Source organism: Lepidochelys olivacea, assembly GCF_965140295.1.
Source record: "Lepidochelys olivacea isolate rLepOli2 genome assembly, chromosome: 7".
NCBI classification, from domain to species: Eukaryota; Metazoa; Chordata; order Testudines; family Cheloniidae; genus Lepidochelys; species Lepidochelys olivacea.
The window spans coordinates 32527458-32547160 of record NC_140417.1 but is presented as its reverse complement, the minus strand read 5'-3'; the positions used below and the strand labels follow the sequence as shown (position 1 = coordinate 32547160).

The 19703-nt window shown below is 55.6% G+C and overlaps 1 protein-coding gene across 5 annotated transcripts in view; it reads right to left on the bottom strand.

Moving 5' to 3' along the window:
- The window catches only part of ATG2A (autophagy related 2A), a 37949-nt gene extending 23450 nt beyond the window's left edge, over window positions 1-14499 (bottom strand). For 3 of the 5 annotated variants that reach the window (XM_084633715.1, XM_084633717.1, XM_084633718.1), the window contains exons 1-12: window positions 14256-14499; window positions 8158-8320; window positions 6978-7124; window positions 6127-6229; window positions 5419-5581; window positions 4922-5068; window positions 4571-4667; window positions 3225-3389; window positions 2495-2637; window positions 2176-2260; window positions 970-1207; window positions 206-365 (exon numbers count right to left, since the gene is read on the bottom strand). In XM_084633715.1, the coding sequence (XP_084489841.1) occupies window positions 206-365; window positions 970-1207; window positions 2176-2260; window positions 2495-2637; window positions 3225-3389; window positions 4571-4667; window positions 4922-5068; window positions 5419-5581; window positions 6127-6229; window positions 6978-7124; window positions 8158-8320; window positions 14256-14426 (1782 nt within the window). In that variant the 5' untranslated portion in view covers window positions 14427-14499. The remainder of the gene's footprint in view (window positions 1-205; window positions 366-969; window positions 1208-2175; window positions 2261-2494; window positions 2638-3224; window positions 3390-4570; window positions 4668-4921; window positions 5069-5418; window positions 5582-6126; window positions 6230-6977; window positions 7125-8157; window positions 8321-14255) is intronic. The other 2 variants (XM_084633716.1, XM_084633719.1) reach the window with 1 other exon arrangement.
- Window positions 14500-19703: the final 5204 nt, after the last annotated feature.

Genomic DNA, 19703 nt, shown 5'->3' with positions numbered 1-19703 from the left:
ACACTCCTAGGCAAAGCAGATCTTCCCCACCACAGTCAGCTCTTACCCTGGGGCTCAGCACACCATGACTGCAGGCTGAGGTCTCAACCCCCTAGACACCCCAAAGCAACAGCCATGGTCAGGTCAGAAGCGAGGAGGGCCGGAGAGCCATGATCCCAGCGCCCAGCCCTGGGTGTGGCTCTGCCATCCGCTCACCACTCCTTACCTCGGTGTACTCCGGCTTCTGCTGCCTGTGCTCCGGGCTGGTGCTGGCCCACAGGCACTCCAGGATCTCCAGCATGCCGAAGCTCACCTCCGAACTGAGCACGTGCAGGGAGCCAGCTACTCTCTGTTGGCAGGTGACCTGTAGGGCTGCTCCAGTCAGCCTGGGGCAGGAAGGCGGAGTCAGAGCCTGCAGTAGGGGGTGGAGGGGGGGGTTTGACAGCCCCGGTGCTGGGGCCCAGGCAGACCTCACAAGCTAAGCAGGCACAGGGACAGTCAGCACATGGATGGGAGACTTCAAGGAGTGAAGTGTGGAGGATGCTGTCCCCTCACAGTCCGTGCTTACCCCAGTGCCTCAGGAGCAATACTAGGGGGCGCTGTGCTGCAAAGAGTGGAACAGGGTGCTCTCCTTTTGCCCCAGCACAGCACTAGAGGGCACTGTGCCACAAGGAGGGGGTGCTCTCCTTTTTCACTCAGTGCCAACCCCACTGTGTGCTAGGGGGCACTGTGCTGCAGAAAGTGGAATGGAGGGGCACTTATCCCTCACGATCAGTGCTGGCCCCAATACCCCAGCACAGCGCTAGAGGTGCTGTGCCCTCCCCTCCCAATCCATGCTGGCCCCACCTCCCAATGCTCCAGTCCCTGGAGATCATACATCTAGAACATCCCCTGGTACCTGCCTCTGCACCACTGCCCAGACTGGGGTAGGGAGCAGCCAGGGTGTATCATGCGTGCCCCACGAGGGGCAGGGAGCTGAACCCAGCCTACCTGAGGTTACTGCAAGGACAGGCCTTCTCAAAGCACTTGCGCAGATGCCCAAAGTCCCGCCCACCGAAGGCAGAGTCTTTGAAGAAGGCCAACTCGGCAAAGAAACGCTGGGCCAGCTGGGGAGGGGCAGGCGGGCCGGGGCACTGATGCGGGACTGTCAGGGTGAGGCCGCCCACCGTAACTCTGAGCAGCGTCTCCGGCCGCAGGTTCTCCAAGGAGGGCAACTGGAGGGCCTTGCCTGAAACAGATCAGGCACCTCGGATCAGACAGCCCAGCACTGAGAGCTCCCCACCCCCCAAGCTAGTCCCAACACTCCTAGGCTAGTCTGGCTAGCAACGGGACTACAACTGGCCGCCCTCCCGACTGCGGGGCTCACATCAGGTCTCCCACACTAGGTGAAGCTGATGCATTACAACCAACCCCCACAGAAGACACTGGGAAACCTGCTAGGACACACTTCCCTCCAAGCAGGGCATGCCCCACAGCAGAAGGGGCTGCAGGTTGGGATTACCAGGCAATGACAGAGCTGTGGTGGGGGGCAGGGAGGGGCTGGTGGGAGCCCAGTGCTGGGAATAGAACCCAGGAGCCCTGGGCCCCACTACTTCGCAGGGAGAAAGAGGGGTTAGGCTAAAGGAGGTGTGGTCTTCCAAAGGGGAAGGACCAGGGTGGAGGGGGAAACCAAGGCCCTTCTTGCTTCCCCGCAGGGATGAGGCACTAACCTAGCTGCCCCAGTCAAATTTGAGTTGGGGGTTATTGCCTTCTACCTCTCTCAAACTCACCTGGATGTGGCAGCCCCCATGCCCCAACCCAAAGGCAGCTGCATCTCAGAGCCAGGTGAGGGATCCCTGTATAAACAGCACCCGTGCTCCACCCCAGAGGTGTGTACACTTACCCCTAGATGGCTGAGTCAGATTTCAGCCATGAGTGAAGGAAGCCTTCTACAGTCAGCAAGCTTCGGGGATGGACTCTAAGCCTGCAGTCCCCCAAGCAGGGAATAGAACCCAGAAGCGGTGACTCCCAGGCCCCCACCCGCTCTAATCCACTAGAGCCCCTTACCATCCCAGACCTGGGATAGAACGCAGAAGTCTGGGCTACCAGCCCCTGCTGCTCTACCCCACCAAACCCCGCTGCCCTCCCAGCACTGAGCAGAACCCCACTCTCCTCACCAAAGCGCAGCACGAACCCAGCAGGACAAGCCCCACTCACCTGGCAGTTTGCTCAGGCCCTGCAGGCCTGGGAGGGTAGCAGCAAAGGGGGAGCGGCCGTAGCGCCTGGGGCTGCTCAGGATCAGCTGTAGAGAGAAGCGGAGATTAGGGATGTGGAGCCAGACCAGGGTGACACACTCGAGGTTTGGCGGCACCAAGGAGCTCCCAGGACCACGTGGCTTTGGGAGCAGAGTAGGCACAGACAGCTCCAGAGGGCTCTGCCTGGTTCTAGACACGGGGAAGGCGGGAGCTGAGGGGCGACAGTGTCAGATGCTGCCAACTATGCCCTCCCACTCAGCCCGCCCCCAGTGAGTTCTCACCCCCGGTGCGAAGGAAGGCGGCTGCAGGGGGCAGGCGCTGTAGTCGCTGTGCACAGAGGAGTCGAGCTCGATGTCAGAGAGATCGCTGACTGAGCGCACAGAGGTCACACTACTTGTCATGGCAGCCATGGAGAAGAACATCTCTGGAAGGTAAAGGGGGAGAAGCAGGGTCACGGGAGGGAGGCGGAGCCCCAGCAGAGGGACAGGCAGCCTGTTGTACTGGGAGACCATGCAGCATGTGGGCAGGCACACCAGAAAGTGCTGCCCTCACATAAGGTTTCACACAGTAAGGGGGCTAAGGGGCACCAGCAGAGCTGCGGTGAAAGGGGAGCAGGGCTGGGATAACACACAGGTGGTGGGTTGGGACTGAGGGGCACCAGAAGAGCTCACGGTGACTCGCGGGCTGCACAAGTACATGCTCCGGTTTTGTAGCGCACCCGTGCGTAATCTCCCTCGCCCTGCAGCGACAAGGCCACACAAAGGATAAGAGACCTGCTGTTGCTGCCAAGTGAGGAAAATCCTCCCTGAGCTCAAGTGGGAGTGGCCAATGCTGCTTCTAGAGCCAAAGGGCCCAAGGCTCCTCATCCTGGCTCCCTAGGCAGGGCGTGTGCGTGTGTGTGTGTGTATTTGTTTAACGGCTGAGCTTTGTCTGCAGCACACAGGCCATGATGTTGTGCACAGTCTAGTGCTGACACCCCTCCTCCCGCAGCGCACCTTGCCCAGACGTCACCTCTGTTCTCCAGGCCCACGAAGCTCTCCAACTCCTCCTCCAGCCGGCCCGGCCCCAAGCCCTGGCCCCCGTGCAGCTGTTGGCTCAGATCCTGCTCTATCAGCTTCAGGTCCTCAGAGTCCAGTGGGCGGCTCTTGCTTAGCTTCTCCTGTAGGCCATTGGCTTCTTGGGTTGGGGAGAGGAGGAGCCGTGGGGGTTAGGGAGGTGCAGAGAGGAGATAGCCCCTGGGGACCAGCTGGGGTACTGGTGGGGAAAGAGGGGCTTGGGCAGGGTCCCACTGGCACATGGGTTGCCAGGCAGAGACAGCTGAGCCCCGCTAAGTGAGGAGCTCCCCTCCCCGCCCCAAGGGCGGTACTGATCTCGGGAAGTTGGCACAAGTCAGTCCCCCGAGACATTTGAAAAGTCGACAGCTTTGGTCTGTCTCTGGACTTGCCCCGCCCATTCCATGCATGAGGGGGAGTGTTGCCCATGCCCCTTGATTAGGTAAGGTGATGTAGGGTGGGGGGGTGAGAGCTCCTGCTCCTCCCTTGCCCAGCACTTAATTCTGCCTCCCCAATGTCCAAATCAAACCTGTTTCCCCATCTGCTGTGGCCTCACTTCAGCTCCTCCGGAAGTTCTCCCCCCCCACCACCCCTTTTTCCCAGGCTGGGCATTGCAAGGAGGGAGAGGAGCTATCCTGAGCTCTCGCTGCTCCCTCCTCCCCCCAAGCTTTTCTCACTGGGGCGGGGGGAGAAAACAGCGAGCGAAGGCCCTCAGGATGGCTCTTCTCCACTCCACCTCCCCTACTGAGGGAATGGTTCAGGTTGCTGACCAAGGGGGAGAGAACTCTCCCTTCAGCAGCTCTGATTGGTTGCTCTGCCCCAGGAGGTGGACAAGTGGGTCAGGCAGCCAATCAGATGAAGCTTCTCCCCCCCCCCCCCCCCCGTAGGGGTCAAACTCAGGTAAAAGGGCTGAAGCTTCTGGCGCCTGCCCCAGGCAGGCCTGCAGCCCAGCCAGCACCTATCACTGGCCGAGCATCCAGAGAGCTGGCAAGGGGCATGTGGGGCCAGGACAGACAGCCGAGCCCCGAAAGCAGGGGCACAGGGATACGAGGCATGAATAGCTGAGCCCAGATCACAGCAGCAACTCCTCAGAGATTCCCACAATGGAAGGAGCATCAAGACAGCAAACCAGGTGGTGATCCCCAGATTCCTCTCCCCAGACGTCCTGACTCCCAGCCTCCTCCAGCTCTAACCCACTGGACCCCCTTCTGCTTCCAGAGCTGGGGACAAAACCCAGGAGCCTCTTTAGGTGTTACCAAGAGCTGTGTTTTGCCAGGGTGGAACGACTTCCCAGCGGTGGCTCACCTGAGACACTCAGTGCTGTCAGCAGGTCATGCAGGTAGAAAATTTGCTGGGGGGAAACCAAGAGGTGCAGGGATCCCAGCTTCCCATCCAGCTCCAGCTGGGGAGAGAAGACAAGCAGAACTCACTAGGCAGGTTCCTCCTTCTTCCCCCCGATGCCCCCCTCAACTTAGAACACACCAATGGGCCGAAGAAGTGCAGCCTGGCTCCCCTCCCAGCCACAGCATGTTCTTGAGGCAGGGAGTTCCACAGGTGAATACCAGTAGGTGGTACACTGTGCCACATCTCTAGGAGACCCCCTTTCAGCTCAGGAAGTGAGGGGGATGGGATCCCTGCCCCGCCAACGTTTCTCACCTTGGGCCCGGGAAAGGCCTCGTTCTGCTTGAGTTTGATCCTCATCTCCATGTAGCCGGAACAGCTGCCAATCTGCAAGGGTGGGTCAGGACACTCGGGCACCGCTCCACTGGCTGAGGACAATGACTCGCTCATCTGGGATTGGGGCTGGGAAGATGGAAAGGAGACGAGTTTGGTTGCTACAAATGGATGCGGCTGGTTTGGGACCAGCAGCCCCTCTCATCCCAAAAGGATTCAGTGGGCTCTCCCCGCATGGTAGCCAGGGAATACCATGCTGCCAACGCACACAGCTGGGGAGAGAACCCAGGAGCTCTGATTTACAATCCTATGCCTTCTGTTCAGAACAGGATTCCTGGGTTCCTTCCCAAGCCCTGGAAGGGGATTGGGGTCGAATGGTTTGAGCAGGGGGCTGGGAGCCATGACTCCTACACATTAGACCCACTCCTCTCTCACAAGCAGGCCCATCTCTCCCCTCCCATGGCTGTGCCTAGAGGTACCTGGGGGCCAGGCACAGGCGAAGCTGCACTTTCGGGGAACTCCTCATAGTACAGTTGCACGCCACTCAGCTGCAGGATCTTGTGCACGAAGGCCGGGGGTTGGTGGATGTCGACTGGGAGTACCTGGCTGGGGTCCTTCACTGCCTCGTCGCAGTAATCCAGCCTGGGGGAGCAAGTCACAGGTGACAGGGTTAGACACAGTCCCATGGGTACCAGAGCTGGGCCAAAGGTGGCCTCAGACAGCTGGGTACTTAGCACTTAGAGCAGCGAGGGGGGCTGGGAGTCAGGACTTCTAGTTCTATCCCCAGTTCTGTGGGGGGGGTCGGGGGGGGGGAAAGAGTGTGGGACCTGGTGGTTAGAGCAGGGCCTGGGAGCCAGGACCATGGGGGGAGGAGAGTGTGGTCTATCGTATTACTGCAGGGGGGCTGGGAGTCTGGACACCTGGGTTCAATCCCCAGCTCTGGGAGAGTAAAGGGGCCTGGTGGTGGACAGCACAGAAAGAGGGAAGAGCACCCCTCACTGAAGCCCTCACACATCTCCCTGTACCACCCCATTCCTGCTGGGATGTCTCCCATCCAGGTACCAGCCTGGCTTGACCCAGCTTAGCTCAAATTCTGACAGGATCCCCAGGGGGACAGTCTCCTTCTCCATGCTTCATTGGATACCCCCCTTCACACTCAGGAATGCAGGGAGCAGAACCCCCGTTACCTTTTAATATGCACCTCCAAGGCCACCCCAGTCTGAGAGCTGCTGGGTATGTGCTCTACCCGAACAATGGTGTCCAGGAACGTCACCTTGATCCTCCGCAGCACTGGGCACGGGATGCCAGAGAGAACCAGAGATGTTAAGGGACCATCTCACAGTGATTACCTCTGTTTCCATCTGTAGCTCTCAATATGCTTTAGAGGAGGGCAGTATTGTTATCCCCATTTTACAGATGGGGAAATGGAGGCACAGTGGCGGACCTGGGAATAAAATCCAAGTCTCCCAAATTCCTACTCCAGTGGTCTATCCACTAGTTCACACTATCTCCCACCCCAGGAATCCCTGCACTAAGCCTCTCTCCTCTGTCCCATATTGGTTCTTATGAAGTGCGGGTTATCTGGGCCTTCAGCCACACAACTGACACCTGCCACAATCTCTCTCCATCCGCTCCCCTTGGGGAGCTTGGGGGTGCAGTAGAGTGGTATGTTTTGGGAGCATTTTGTTTATCTTCCACCCCTATGTACATGCTACCCTGAGTTTATACCAGACAAGAGAAGTTGTTTACCACTGAGATTAGTGGTTAGACTGGGAGCCAGGACTCCTGGGTTCTATTCCCCGCTCTTGGACAGAAGTGGGGTCTGTGTGGGTTAGAGCAATGGAGGCTTGGAAACAGAAACCAAGAGCCCAATCTCCAACTCTGGGAGTGGACTGGGTTCCAGCAGGTTAGAGCAGTGGTAGAACTAGGAGTCAGGACTCCTCGGTTCCATTCCTGGGTCTCCACCTGGCCCTTGATTCCCTAGCTGCAATCCGATTCCCCCTGCCCCCCATCCTACAAGATCCCAGGGGAGACTCACCGGTCTCAATGGTCTGGGCGAACATCTCAAGGCCCTCAAGAGGCTGTGGGGGCTCCTCAGGCTGGTCCTTCAGACACTCCTGGGCCAGCTGCATGCTCGTGGTCATGCATGATGACCAGCTCTGAGATTCTGTTCCTGGGGCGGCTGCTGGAATGGAGGGGCACTTCATTACTGAGAGGCAATGAACCCTGAAGGCACTGCCAGCCCCATCCACCAAAGGCAGGGCAGGCACACACTCACCACCCACTTCAGAGAACAAAACAGAGGCACAGAACAGGAAAGGGACTTGGGCAGAGGCAGGACCCAAGCCCCAGGCCACCCTAGCCACTAGGCCTTGGTTTCCACACCTAATATTGGGAATAATCCTTCCTCTGTCTTGAGCAAGGACGGTCTCTCACTAGGTCTGTGCAGTACCCAGCACCAGTGGGCCTGGTCTCAGGCCTGGAGGGGTCTGTACAGCACCTGGCAGTGAAGAGGGAGGGGCTCATACTCTCACCCTGGGCAGGGGGAGGGGAGAAATGTCTGTAAGAGCAATTTTAAGAGCCCCTATTAATTATTTATTCCTACTGGAGCATTTTCTGCTAGCATCCAAATGACCCTCCAGAAGCAGCCACCCGCTCCTGGAATCCCAGCTGGTGAGGTCAGTCCCCACCCTGGAGCCCTCACGTCAGGAGCAGCCCATTGCCGTATGGTGCGCTAGCAGAGATCCCCATCGAGGCCTGGCTGGGATGGGGGCAGGATCCTCAAGACTTTGTTAAAACCACCTCTCCTGCAGGTAGCAGGGCAAAACACACATGTTGGGGGGGAGGGAGGGAGAAACAGTAATTAGCTAATAGGGACCCCACTTCACATGATTGGCTGGCTGAGATCTTTGACCATCACCAGGGCTTATGGGAAAATGTGGAAGCAGGATGAGAGATGCCGAGCACCTCTTCATTACAGGGAGGAAGAGCAGCAAATTAAGACACCAGCCATCAGTGCCGGCTACCAGCACTCCCTGGGCCAGGCCTACCCCTGGGACCACACACCCTGAGAACTCAGGCTCCGCAGCTGAAGCTAAAGGAACACCACCACTAATGGGCTTGGGGAGCAGGGACTAGCCAGAGTGCAGGCTGTTGTGGCCATGTCCCTACGCTAGGGAGAGGCTGGGAGCAGCTCCACCCCTCGGCCCCACACTCACCACTGCGATACTTGGGCCGGCACGTGATCTGCAGCCCTGTCACCTCCACGGTGCAGTTCTCGGTCACCAGTGCCGACCAGGGGATGGTAACTGCGATGCTGTTGATGAAGCCATCCACAATCTCCAGTGGGGCGCTCACTGACTCCAGGAGCTCGTTCACCGACTGCAGGGAGAACAGAGGAACATTCAGACAGAGACCACTCACCTGGGACAGAGATGCAGCCACCTCTGGGGTGGGGCAAGGGGGCTGTTTATACCAGGATACCTCGCCCAGCACTGGGACGCAGCTACCTCTGGGGTGGGGCGTGGAAGCCAGCAGATATTCCCTGCACTGTCACATAGGGTTATTTGACCAAAGACAGCAGAGAAAGTGGATGTCAGTTTTCAGAGCCGCTTTCAGCTGAGAGCTTCATGGAGTTCAAATCTATTTAACCTCCAGGTCCTAAACTGATTGTGTCAGGATTCAAACTGGCAGCATCTCTGAGCCAAGGGATTTCCAGCTTGTTGCTAAGAACACTAAGCCATCCCCCTCCTGCCCCTTCAAACCTTCCCCAGTGAAGGACTGAGGGGTTACGCATCGCACCAAGTATTAAGCAACTTTACTACCTACTATTCTCTGGAGAGGTAAACTGAGGCAGGGAGCCTGGGGTCACACAGCAAGCCAGGGCAGAGATAGGAATAAAACCCAGGAGTCCTGACTACCAGCAGCCACTAGACTCTCCTCCCAGAGCCAGGGATAGGGCCCAGGAGTCCTAGCTTGCAGTTTGCTACCTTTTCGGGAACAGGGAGCCGACTCAGCACTGCATTCCCCACTCTTCCAGGCAGAGGCAGCTCACAGCTTCCCAGTGTCTGGAACAGCCAGATTCCATTTCAGGACCCATTGTTAACTTCAGCGATGGGCGGTTAAGTGTGTGAATCCAACTGGCCTGTCCACATTCCAGCAGGGCTGGTTACAAATACCCTGGGCACTTCAGGCTGCACTTCCTGTCCTAGGCTAACATGCCTTGTAATGCCCCACTCCAGAACTGGCTGCATGTCACCAGCCGATTCTTGCATGCTGCACTCTTATCTGGGAATCCTCCCTCTGATGGCAGATGACATGGATTGTTGTTCTAAAATCTACTCTGGTGACAAGGGCTGGGGAGGTCAGGTGACTTGGTTGCAAAACCATTTCAGCAGAGGAAGTAGCAGGCTGTCCGGACAGGGTTTCCAGCTAGTTAATTGTAGGCCTCATAGAAATGCTAAGTATTAAGGCTATTGGATTATTCTAACAATAACACTTGGAATCCCAACTCAGATCAGAGGCCCTCCTCATCAGGCCAGAGGCTACACAGCCCTGCCCCCCACTAAGATCAGGGCCCCTATGGGGCCAGACATTGCACAAAACAAGATCAGGGTCCCCCACCGTACCAGGCACCACACAGACCAAGATCAGGGTCCCCCAGCACTGCACAGCCCCTCCAACCCAAATCAGAGGCCCCCCATTGGGCTGGAAGCCACACAGACCAAGACCAGGGTCCCCCAATCGCACCAGTCCCCACGCTGACAGTGATGGCCAGTCCCTGACCTGATGTGCTTCCAGTCAAAACAGACAATGGATGGGAGTCGCAACTGAGCCACAGAGAGACAAGACTTGCCACAGATCAGTGGCAGAGCTAGGAATAGAACCCAAATGTCCTTCCTCCCAGCCCAGTGCCCCAGACACTAGACCAGAGGTGAGCCACAGCTGGCCCATAGGACCATCCTGCCCGGCCCCTGGGCTCCCGGCTGGGGAGGCTCGCCCCCGGCCCCTCCCTCGCTGTCCCCCCTTCCCTGCAGCCATGCCGCCGTGCGGGCAGCACAGCTTGCACCTGCCCACCTCCCAGGCTTTCAAATAAGCCTGTCCTGCCGCTCAGAGCAGCAAGGTAAGGGGCTGGGGGGAGGGGGAGGTGGGTTAAGGGGTAGTCGGTTCCGGGGGTTAGTCGGGGGTGGAGGTTTGGCGGTCAGGAGACAGGGAGCAGGGGGGGTTGGATGGGGGTGGGGTCCTGGGGGGGGGCAGTTAGGGATGGGGGGTCCCGGGAGGGGCGGTCAGGGGACAGGGAGTGGGGGGGTTGGATGGGGGTGTGGATAGGGGTTGTAGTAGTCACGGGTCAGGGGGGTTGGAGGGGTGCAGTCAGGGGGCAGGAAGTGGAAGGGGCGGATAAGGGCCGGGGGCTAGGCTGTTTCGGGGGCACAGCCTTCCCTACCCAGCCCTCCATACCGTTTCACAACCCCGATGTGGCCCTTGGGCCAAAAAGTTTGCCCACCCCTGCACTAGACCATATTGCCACCATGTGTCACATACACAGCTCAATAGGAGCAGAACGAGGCAACCAGTCCAGAGGCAGCCAGCCTGGAACAGCTTCCTGGAAAGCCAAGAATAGGGAGGGTGATTGAGACATGGCAGGGAGGAGAGGGGGAACCGTGGGACCCAGTAGTGGTGGTGGGGACATACAGAAGGATAGTCCCAACGCGCCAGGGGAACATCAGTCTAACAGGTGTACAGTGACTGTGGCTGCTAATTATAACCCGCTCATGAAGGGCAGCAGCCCTGTTCCCCAGCAGGTAAGGACAACAACTGCCTCGGTGCAAGGGGCGGGACTCACTGGCAGCAGGATTATGGGCTGGCCGGCCCAAAATGTCAACATCCCACACCGCCACCCCCGGGCCTGTCAAGGAAACTACGGCAGGGCTGGGCCAGTGCAGAGAACAAGAAAACCCTGAGGGGATCTAGTGGGTTAGAGCAGGGGGGCTGGGAGTCAGGTCTAGCAGTTGGGGCTGGGAGCCAGGACTCCTGGGTTCAATCCCAGCTTTCCCGCTAACTCAGTGTGTGCCCTTAGGAGGTACAGCCCCTGTGCCTCAGTTTCCCAATCAGAGACAATGCCTCCCCTCTCCACGCCTCCTCCTCCTCCCACAGGGAAGCTCTGTGCCTGTTTTGAAGCCAGGCATGACAGTCAGGAAACCCTGAGTCACAGAGCAGATTAATGAGCAGCTCCCAGGCTGGCGTGAGCCCAGGGCATTCATCAGCCCTGGGGTCTGATCGCTCACCTACCCACACTCCCTCCTACCCCCCTTGGCATTTTCTGTATCCATGGCATATCATCAATACATACATGCAGAGCAGCCTCACCTGTGGTGCTAGGCTAACCCCAGCAACCAGCTAGGCACTACCAAGAGTAACTGGCATTACCAAGCCACCGGCAATATCGCACCACCACCTAAGGGCCTCCCAGCACCAGCGAGCACAAGCAGGGTAATCAAGGCACAGAGAGGGGAAGGGCAAAGGTCACAGAGGAAGGGCAAAGGTCACAGAGGGCACCACTTCAGAGCCAGGAGTTCTGGCTCCCAGCCCTCCCCTGTTGTAAACTATTAGACACCCCCCCCCCACCCCTCCTAGAGCTGGAGAGAGAACCCAGAAGTCCTGGCTCTTTGCCCCGCTCTGACCCTCTAGACCCCACTCCCCCATTTTGATACTGACATCAGAAATATCTCCCCCCCCCAATTGCTACAGACAGCAGTGGGGTTCAGTTCCTCACTCTGCCACAGAGCCCCCGTGCAAGCTTGGGCCATCACTGCCATTGCTCTGTGCCTCTGTTTACCCATCTGTAAAATGTCCCACCTCCATCTCAATTAAGAGCACCTGATACAATAACGGGGGGCTCAAGATGACCAATGACCCCACAGGCAGCAGCCAGGAAAGTTCCTAGTAGCCCGGGGGAGAGGCAGAGGTATACACATACAGAGGAAACAGACACCCAAGAGCCATCTACTGCCAGAATCCAATTCCCAAAGTTTAGATCAGAACCAGACCTCAGCCAGCAGGGATGTGTCACACAAAAGCACCACCCCGTAGTGCCAGGGACACTTGCAGCGAGTGGGGGGCTCAGGAGGCAGCACTTGTCCCTCCCAGTCAGTGCTAAACCCAATGTCATAGTCCCAGGGTGGTGTTAGGGGGCTCCTGTGCTTCAGCAAGTGGGGTGGGGACTCAGCAGGGGGTGCTTTCCCCTCTGCAAGAGCTCAAAGGTGAGTCACAGCACTGGTGTCCTTCCCGCATGCCTGCAAGCGGCTAAACCGGGGTTCTCAAACTGGGGGTTGGGACGCCCCAGGGGGCTGTAAGGTTATTACCTGCAGGGTCACAAGCTGTCAGCCTCCACCCCAAACCCCGCTTTGCCTCCAGCATTTATAATGGTGTTAAATATATAAACAAGTGTTTTTAATTTATTATGGGGGGGGTCGCACTCAGAGGCTTGCTACATGAAAGGGGTCACCAGTACAAAAGTTTGAGAACCACTAAGCTAAACTCATCCCTCAGCCCCCTAGGCTCTTCTCTCCCCCCATCCCCCGCTATTCTGTTGATGTCCCTCATTTCCAACCCACAGCCTCACTGAGTGGCTCCACTTTGATTCTTCCTCCCAACCCGCTCCACCCCCTTTGCCCCCCTCCCCCCTGAAGAGCAACACACCCAGGCCCCATGCAGCTTCCTTGTCCCCTCATTCCCTTCACAGTGGGGCACTGGAAGCCGGGCCCTGACACTCACCAAAACACAATGCTGGGCTATTATTTGGGACCTGGTGACATACCCATGACTCAGGGACACACCCCACTTCCCCAAGACTCTACACCTGGGGTGACAGCAAGGTTATTAACCCAGCAGCTACAGCGGCCCCTCCCTCAACCCAAGGTAGGCAGAAGGCAAGGAAGGGTAGACCAGCTCCAAGGGAGGTGGAGAAACTGAGGCACAGTACTCCTGCTAATATAAACCAGGGGAAGAAATGTAGGGGTGGGCTAAGTGGGTGAATGGCTCAGATACAAGCACACACCCCACATGGGGTAACACTATAGAGTTGGGCTCCCCAGGAGTGGGGGTGAAACTTCTAGCATTAGCTCCATACCAGCCTAGTCAGGGGTAGGAGACAGAGCACTGGACTAGGAGAGGGTGTCTGTCTGTCCAGCCCTATCCTGGTTGTCTCATATCAGCCAGGAGACTGGCCAGATAGGCTCAATGGTACTTCACCTCCAGCAAATGAAATCCACAAGGAATAGGTCATGGAAATATACTGACATCAGCACTCTAGGGACCTGTCCTAGCACATGGGGTGGGAGTTTAAGGATTAATCAGGTATTTCCCAACCCCAACTCCTTCATGAGGCCACTTCCCAAGTGGTTTACCCTCCTCCCTCCCTCCTACCCAAACACACAATGTAGTTACTGCTCTATATGCTGGGTATTTTATAGACATGACCCTGAGCATGGAGTACTGTTAGGGTAGGTGGGAGGCAGTGAAACACACAAGGGGTAGCATCCCATCCTAAAGCTAGCTCTTCCTGGTGGGATCAGTCACTGTCACTAATTGCACCCACTCTCTCTTCCCATTCGCCACTCTGTTCTCTGGCCCTGCATACACCTGGTTCCTACCCCATCCCCTTCTCACCCACAGAGCCATGCTGCCCTGTGTTTGAGTACTGGCCTGCTAAACCCAGGGTTATGAGTTCTATCCTTGAGAGGGCCATTTAGAAAGCTGGGGCAAAAATTGGGGATTGGTCCTGCTTTGAGCAGGGGGTTGGACTAGATGATCTCCTGAGGTCCCTTCCAACCCTGATATTCTATGATTCTGTATATCCAGGCAGATGCCTCTCAAGGTCCTTGCTCCTCCTCCCTGAGCCCCATCCCAGGCCCCCAACCCTATGCATCAGGGAATAGGGCTCCCATCTGGGCTCCCAACATCACCTGGTTCTCCCCTCTTCCCCTCCAGCTCCAAGCTACAGATCTACGCCCATGCCACCTCCAGCGCCTCAGCACAGATTCCAGCCCCACCCCAGCCAACCTCCCCACCCCCCCGCATCCTGTTTCCCCTTTGGCTCACCCTGTCCTTCTCCAAGGCCCCACAGCGCCCTGGACCCCAGCTACGGACCCACAGCCAGAGAACTGCCCAGACCCTGACCCACACAACGAGGTCGATGTTCCCCAGCCCCTTGATACCAATCCCTGCCACACCCATCCAGCCCCCTGGGCGCCCCCAGTCCCGGCCATGGCGAGGTGGCTGACCCGCGGCGCCCCCGGCCCCCGCCCCGGCCGCTCACCCAGATGTCGAGGTGAATGTCCCGCAGCGCCCCGGCGCCCTGGTACAGGTCCAGGCTGAGCTGCTCCAGGCTCAGCCGCTCCTCCAGGTAGTGGCCCAGGTAGTGCTGCAGCAGGTAGCGGCAGGCCCGCTTCTTGATGGAGCTGGACCAGGGGAAGAACCAGCGGGACATGGCTGGGTGAGGGACGGGGGCCTGGGGGCGGCTCTTCCCGGGCCGGGGTGCGCCCTCCCCGCCGCAACTTCACTCTGCCCCCCTCCCCCCCCGCGCCTCCGCGGCCGGCTTGTTTTCCCCCAGCACTGGCCCGCTGGCAGGGCAGGCCCCGCGCTGGTTGGCTGGGAGAATGTGGACCGCCCCTCTCGCTCTGTTCTGATTGGCTCCTCGGGGAAGCGCCACAAAGCGTCCCATGCCGGTATGAAATAGAGTCCAGAGACCGGGACTGCGTGTGCGCAAGTGTTTGCCGCTGTAAAGGGGCTCGGACCGTGCATGCGTCCCACTGACCAGAGCAACAAATGGACGCTCCGGCCGCTAAATAGGTCCCGAAGCCTCCTTACTACGCATGGGCGCAGTGGGCTGAGCTAGAAAGCGGCACGCCTAGTGCCAGATAGGTGCCACCCAGCGACCCCGCCGCGCATGCGGGGAGTGGCTAATACCAGGAAGTGGAGTGAAATCGTTCCTTAGGGCCCCATTTTACAGACAGGGAAGGAAGGCAGAGGCTAAGTGATTTGCCCAAGGTCACATGCAAATAAATAGCAGAGACTAGACTTGGGCATGGGTCTTTTGAGTCCCAAACATGCAGCCTAGCCACTGGCTCATCAGCCAAGAGCCCCAGATAATACCATGCCTGGAAGGGGACATGGTGAGGGATGGGAAAGGTTGAATTAAACATTGGCTGGGACTTAACAAGATGCAATAAGGTTGTGCTCTCAGTGGTGTGATGCCATCATTCTCTGTGGTGATGTCACTGTGCTCCTTTGTGGTGTCATTTCACCTCTGTATGATGCCATAATAAAATGGGGCCCAGCCAGGGCCATGCCTGTAGCACATAACAGTTCAGTCTCCCCAGGACTGAAATGCTTTAGCTGTGATGTTAACTAAAATATTTGAGCTTAATATAGGGGTAGCTGGGTGAAATTCTCTGGCCTGTGACATAGAGGAAGTCAGACTACATAATCTAATGGTCCCTTCTAGCCTTAAACTGTGAAACTATTAAACCAACCAGAAACTCCAGCTGGAAGGAGCAAAAGCAGCCAAAACAAGGACCTTTGGACAGCCAGAGAACTGCCCACAGTTTTGGTTGGACTTTCTCTGCCATGTGCTGATTGGCTGTTTGCTCTAACCCTCTACCTCCCTCACACTCTCTTCATCCTGCTTAACTCTACACCTGTCTCTCTTACCCTCTCCTCCCCTGCCCTGTCCCCCTCATCATCCTTTTCTACATCTTTCTTCCCATTTAGCCTCTCCGATCCGAGATAAACCCTCCCCACCCCCAAAAATCATTAAACTAACATGCTATTTGCTGCCACCATATAGATTGCTCTGCCTGTGTAGGATACCCCTTCCCCCAAGCTATGTCTGTCTGATCTATTGCGATTGTAAGATCACAGAGGCAGAGTCTCCCTGCTACGCTGTGTTTGTGCAGGGCTTAGCACAATGGGGTACCATTCTTGGCTGGTCCTTAGGCACTACCATACTAAACTTGATGAACAACCACTATAACAGTGCTGCATCGTAACATCACTGTGTTACATTGTGATATCATAGCACTGTATTTTGATGTCATAGTGCAGCATTGTGATGTCATTGCATTGCCCTTGTGATGTTCTAGTACTATATTATGTCACTGTGTAAGACTGTGATACCTTCATGCTAGCTGTATTGTGATGTTAGTGTGCTCCCTCATGATGTTACAGTGCTGTTCTGTGATGTCACTGTGTCACAGTCTGATATCACATTCCGATTAGCTGTGTTGTGATGTCAAGGTGCTGCATCGTGTGGTTACAATGCCATTGCACCCCAGGAAAATGTCAACAACTGGCATGGATAAAAGCCAGTAAGGAATTGTCAGAACTTCACCCAATTGCACTAGAATGTCCTCCCGGTGGTGGTGCAGAAATGCCACCCTGGCAGCACATGCAATGTAGCACAGCAGTGCAAGCTGGTGTCCATACGCTGCTGCAGCATCGAGCTCAACAACATCATGGCAACCCAGGCAGCAGCATGGCACATGGAGGGGATGCTGTGGCATCTTATGGTCTCCCCAAATTCTCCTGGCAGCTGCCAAAACCCCACAAACCAAATCTTCCACAAGGAAAGCAGGAAGATTGTGGAGAATCCACGATGGACAGCAGCTTCAGCTGTGGTTAGACAATTCCTTTCCTATACTTGTTCTGTGTTTGTACAGCTCCTAGCACAATTGGGGCCTGGTCCGTGATTGCAACTCCTAGTGCTACTTCAGTACAGAGAACAAATAACAATAGTGTGACATTCTATACCTTGGGGGAGCGTACTGAAGTCCCTATATTCCTCATTTTCATATAATCATGATCTTACATATAAAGCATGCCTGGTAAGGTATCAGGGGAAAGGTTATGATCTGCTGAAAGTCATTTCTCTATCCATATATGCGTATCATTAATGCATATGAAGTTATAAGAATTTTGTTGTACGGTGGTCACTAAAACATGCTGTAAATTGGGGAATCAGCCAGATATTAGCTCCCCAGAGGCAACAGGTGAAGTGTCAAACAACCCATCAACATCCATAGTCCAGCAAGGGAACTACAATGCACTGATTCACCTGCATGAGGCCACACTAGGGGAATTGCTCAACCTTGCTTGGAGAGACTCAGCAATGTCCCCCTGACATGCCTGGACATGTGCTCCCCAAGCACATGGACTGAGGGTATAAAACAGACAGAGTGGACACATACTGGGCCCTTCTCCTGCCGCCCCCTTCGCTTCAAGCAACTAAGACACTGAGAAGAAGACAAGACTCCAACAGAGGAGATTGGCCCAGGTTTAAGGAACAAATCTATATTTTAAGGACTGCAATATCCAGGGTGAGAAAAACTGCTTAATCTAGATGTTGCCCAATCTAATAGGGTTGAGAGTTTAGACTGCATGTTTATATTTTATTTTATTTTGGTAACCACTCTTTTTGCCTTAATACCACTTAAAATCTATCTTTGTAGTTAATAAATGTGTTTGTTCTACCTGAAGCAGTGTGTTCGGTTTGAAATGTGTCAGAGACTCCCCTTGAGATAACAAGCCTGGTACATATCCATTTCTTTGTTAAATTGATGAACTCATATAAGCTTGGGGTGTCCAGCGGGCATAACTGGACACTGCAAGACGGAGGTTCCTAGGGTTGTGTCTGGGACCGGAGATATTGGCTAGTGTCATTCGATTGCACAATCCCAGGAGCAGCTGACATGCCAGAGGCTGTGCGTGAACAGCCCAGGAGAGGGGGTTCTCACAGCAGAGCAGGGTAAGGCTGGCTCCCAAAGTCAAGGATTGGAGTGACCTAGCAGATCACCGGTCCGGATAACACCAGAGGGGAATGTCACAAATACAGTAGTCATCTTATTTTCTAACCATAATCTTATTTTCCACCTGTCTCCAACAGGCAACTCCGCAGGCTCCTCAGCAATCACAAGATCAGTGCCCACAAGGGAACAATGAATTCCAACATTTCAGGGACTGTTCTAGGTCTTAGTGGGCAGCACCCTCTGGATCATGGGGAAATTCGGAAAACCAGAAGAGCCCAGTTTCCACTTCAGTAAGGCCAATTTGGTGCAGCAGGCAGAGGAAGCTCTGTAGAGCCACCTACTGCTGCTTAGGAAAATCACAGGCAGTAATATGATGCTGTTCTTTCTCATCAGGTGTACAGCTTGGCCTCCACCAGCTATGAAATAATAATGTACAGCACCTAGCACAACGGAGCCCTGGCCCGTGAGTGGGGCTCCTCGGCACAGCTGAAATGCAAATCCCAAATACCAGTGCGAACTTCTGAACACCCACACCTGCTGTGAGAGTTTGTGAGCTGTGACCGAGTGATCAAAGGCCATCAGCACTGAATGGCTGTCTCTTGGGGAAACAATCAGGTAGCTACTGGCAGGGCCAAAGGGAATCGCTCTCCCCAGAAGCCTGAACACATGGCTGCACTTGATCCAAAGGGGCAGAGACTGTGCTTCTCCCAGTCAGAGGGTGGCATTTCCATGGCCACAGACACAAGGCCCAGAAGGAACGCTTGCCTCCACAAAGGGCTGGGACCAAACCCAGGGCCTTGTAAAGGAGGCTGAGATTAGAGAGAGGGGATGGGGTGCAGGCGTTTGCTGTTTTCCATAAACCTGTAATTCTCCAATGCTTTCAGAGAGCGTGTATAAGAAATTCCTTTGCTAAGTCTGTGCACTTCCTTCCTTTACTGCTGAGTTATCCCTGAATGGTGTAACTAAGAAAACCAGGGTTCCCACAGCCAGGTAGACTCCAGGGGAGAAATATATAAGCAACTTTGGGACTTGGGAGGACTGGGGCACTGTTTCCAGGGTCTAGGCAGCTGAAGTCCCACTGCTCAAGAAGGGTGTCAGACTTGGGGTATATCCCTGGGAGACCCAGTACAGGGACAGGGATCAGTCACTACCCAGACATAGGGGGCTAAGCAGCATGGGGGATCCAGCAATTGGAGCCCATCACAACAAACCAGTGCCCGTTTGAAAACCAGAATTGGACCAGTTTGTGACTCCCGGGTGTTAGCAGGTGGCTGTCCCACCTGGTTACTTAACATAGCAAACACACGCTGCATATGGTCTATACTAACCCCAGTCTTGGACCACTGCAGTCAGTACAACTTCAGGAAGAAGATCATCCTATTGATTCCTCAGCATGGCTTCTGGTCAGCTAATATTGCTATGGGGGAGTATCACCAGATGGCACTGTCACACATAGCCTTACAATTTATTTTCCCCAGTGTTCAGTCTTTGAAGCCACACTGTATCATTGTTGGTTTTGTAATGCAGTTCTTTTCTTTCCAGATGTGCTGCTCTTTGCTTTTATCTTTTTAAATCGCATCCGTTCTGGGGGACAGAGCAGCTCCCTGGGAACTGGGCATGGGTGTTTGGGCAGAGTTTACAGAAAGAACGGATTGTCTGTCGTGCTGTTTTTGTCCACCTCTGTTCCAGGACTGGTGCATATAGCACAGGGGATAAACAAGCTACATTAAGAAAATACCCACTGAGTCTGTCTCATTTACTTCTCCTCTGATAGGAAACCAATTTACAAGGTTCTGACACCAGCTATGGCCAAGGGGCAGCAATATTAAAAAGGTGCATTTCAACTGAGGTCACACAAAAGGCTTTCCATGTCAAAACCCTTCCTAGCAAAGGGAATTTTCCATGCAGCTAGTGGATACGGAGGAAGGTTAAGTATACAGAATAAAACACCGTCACGTTAA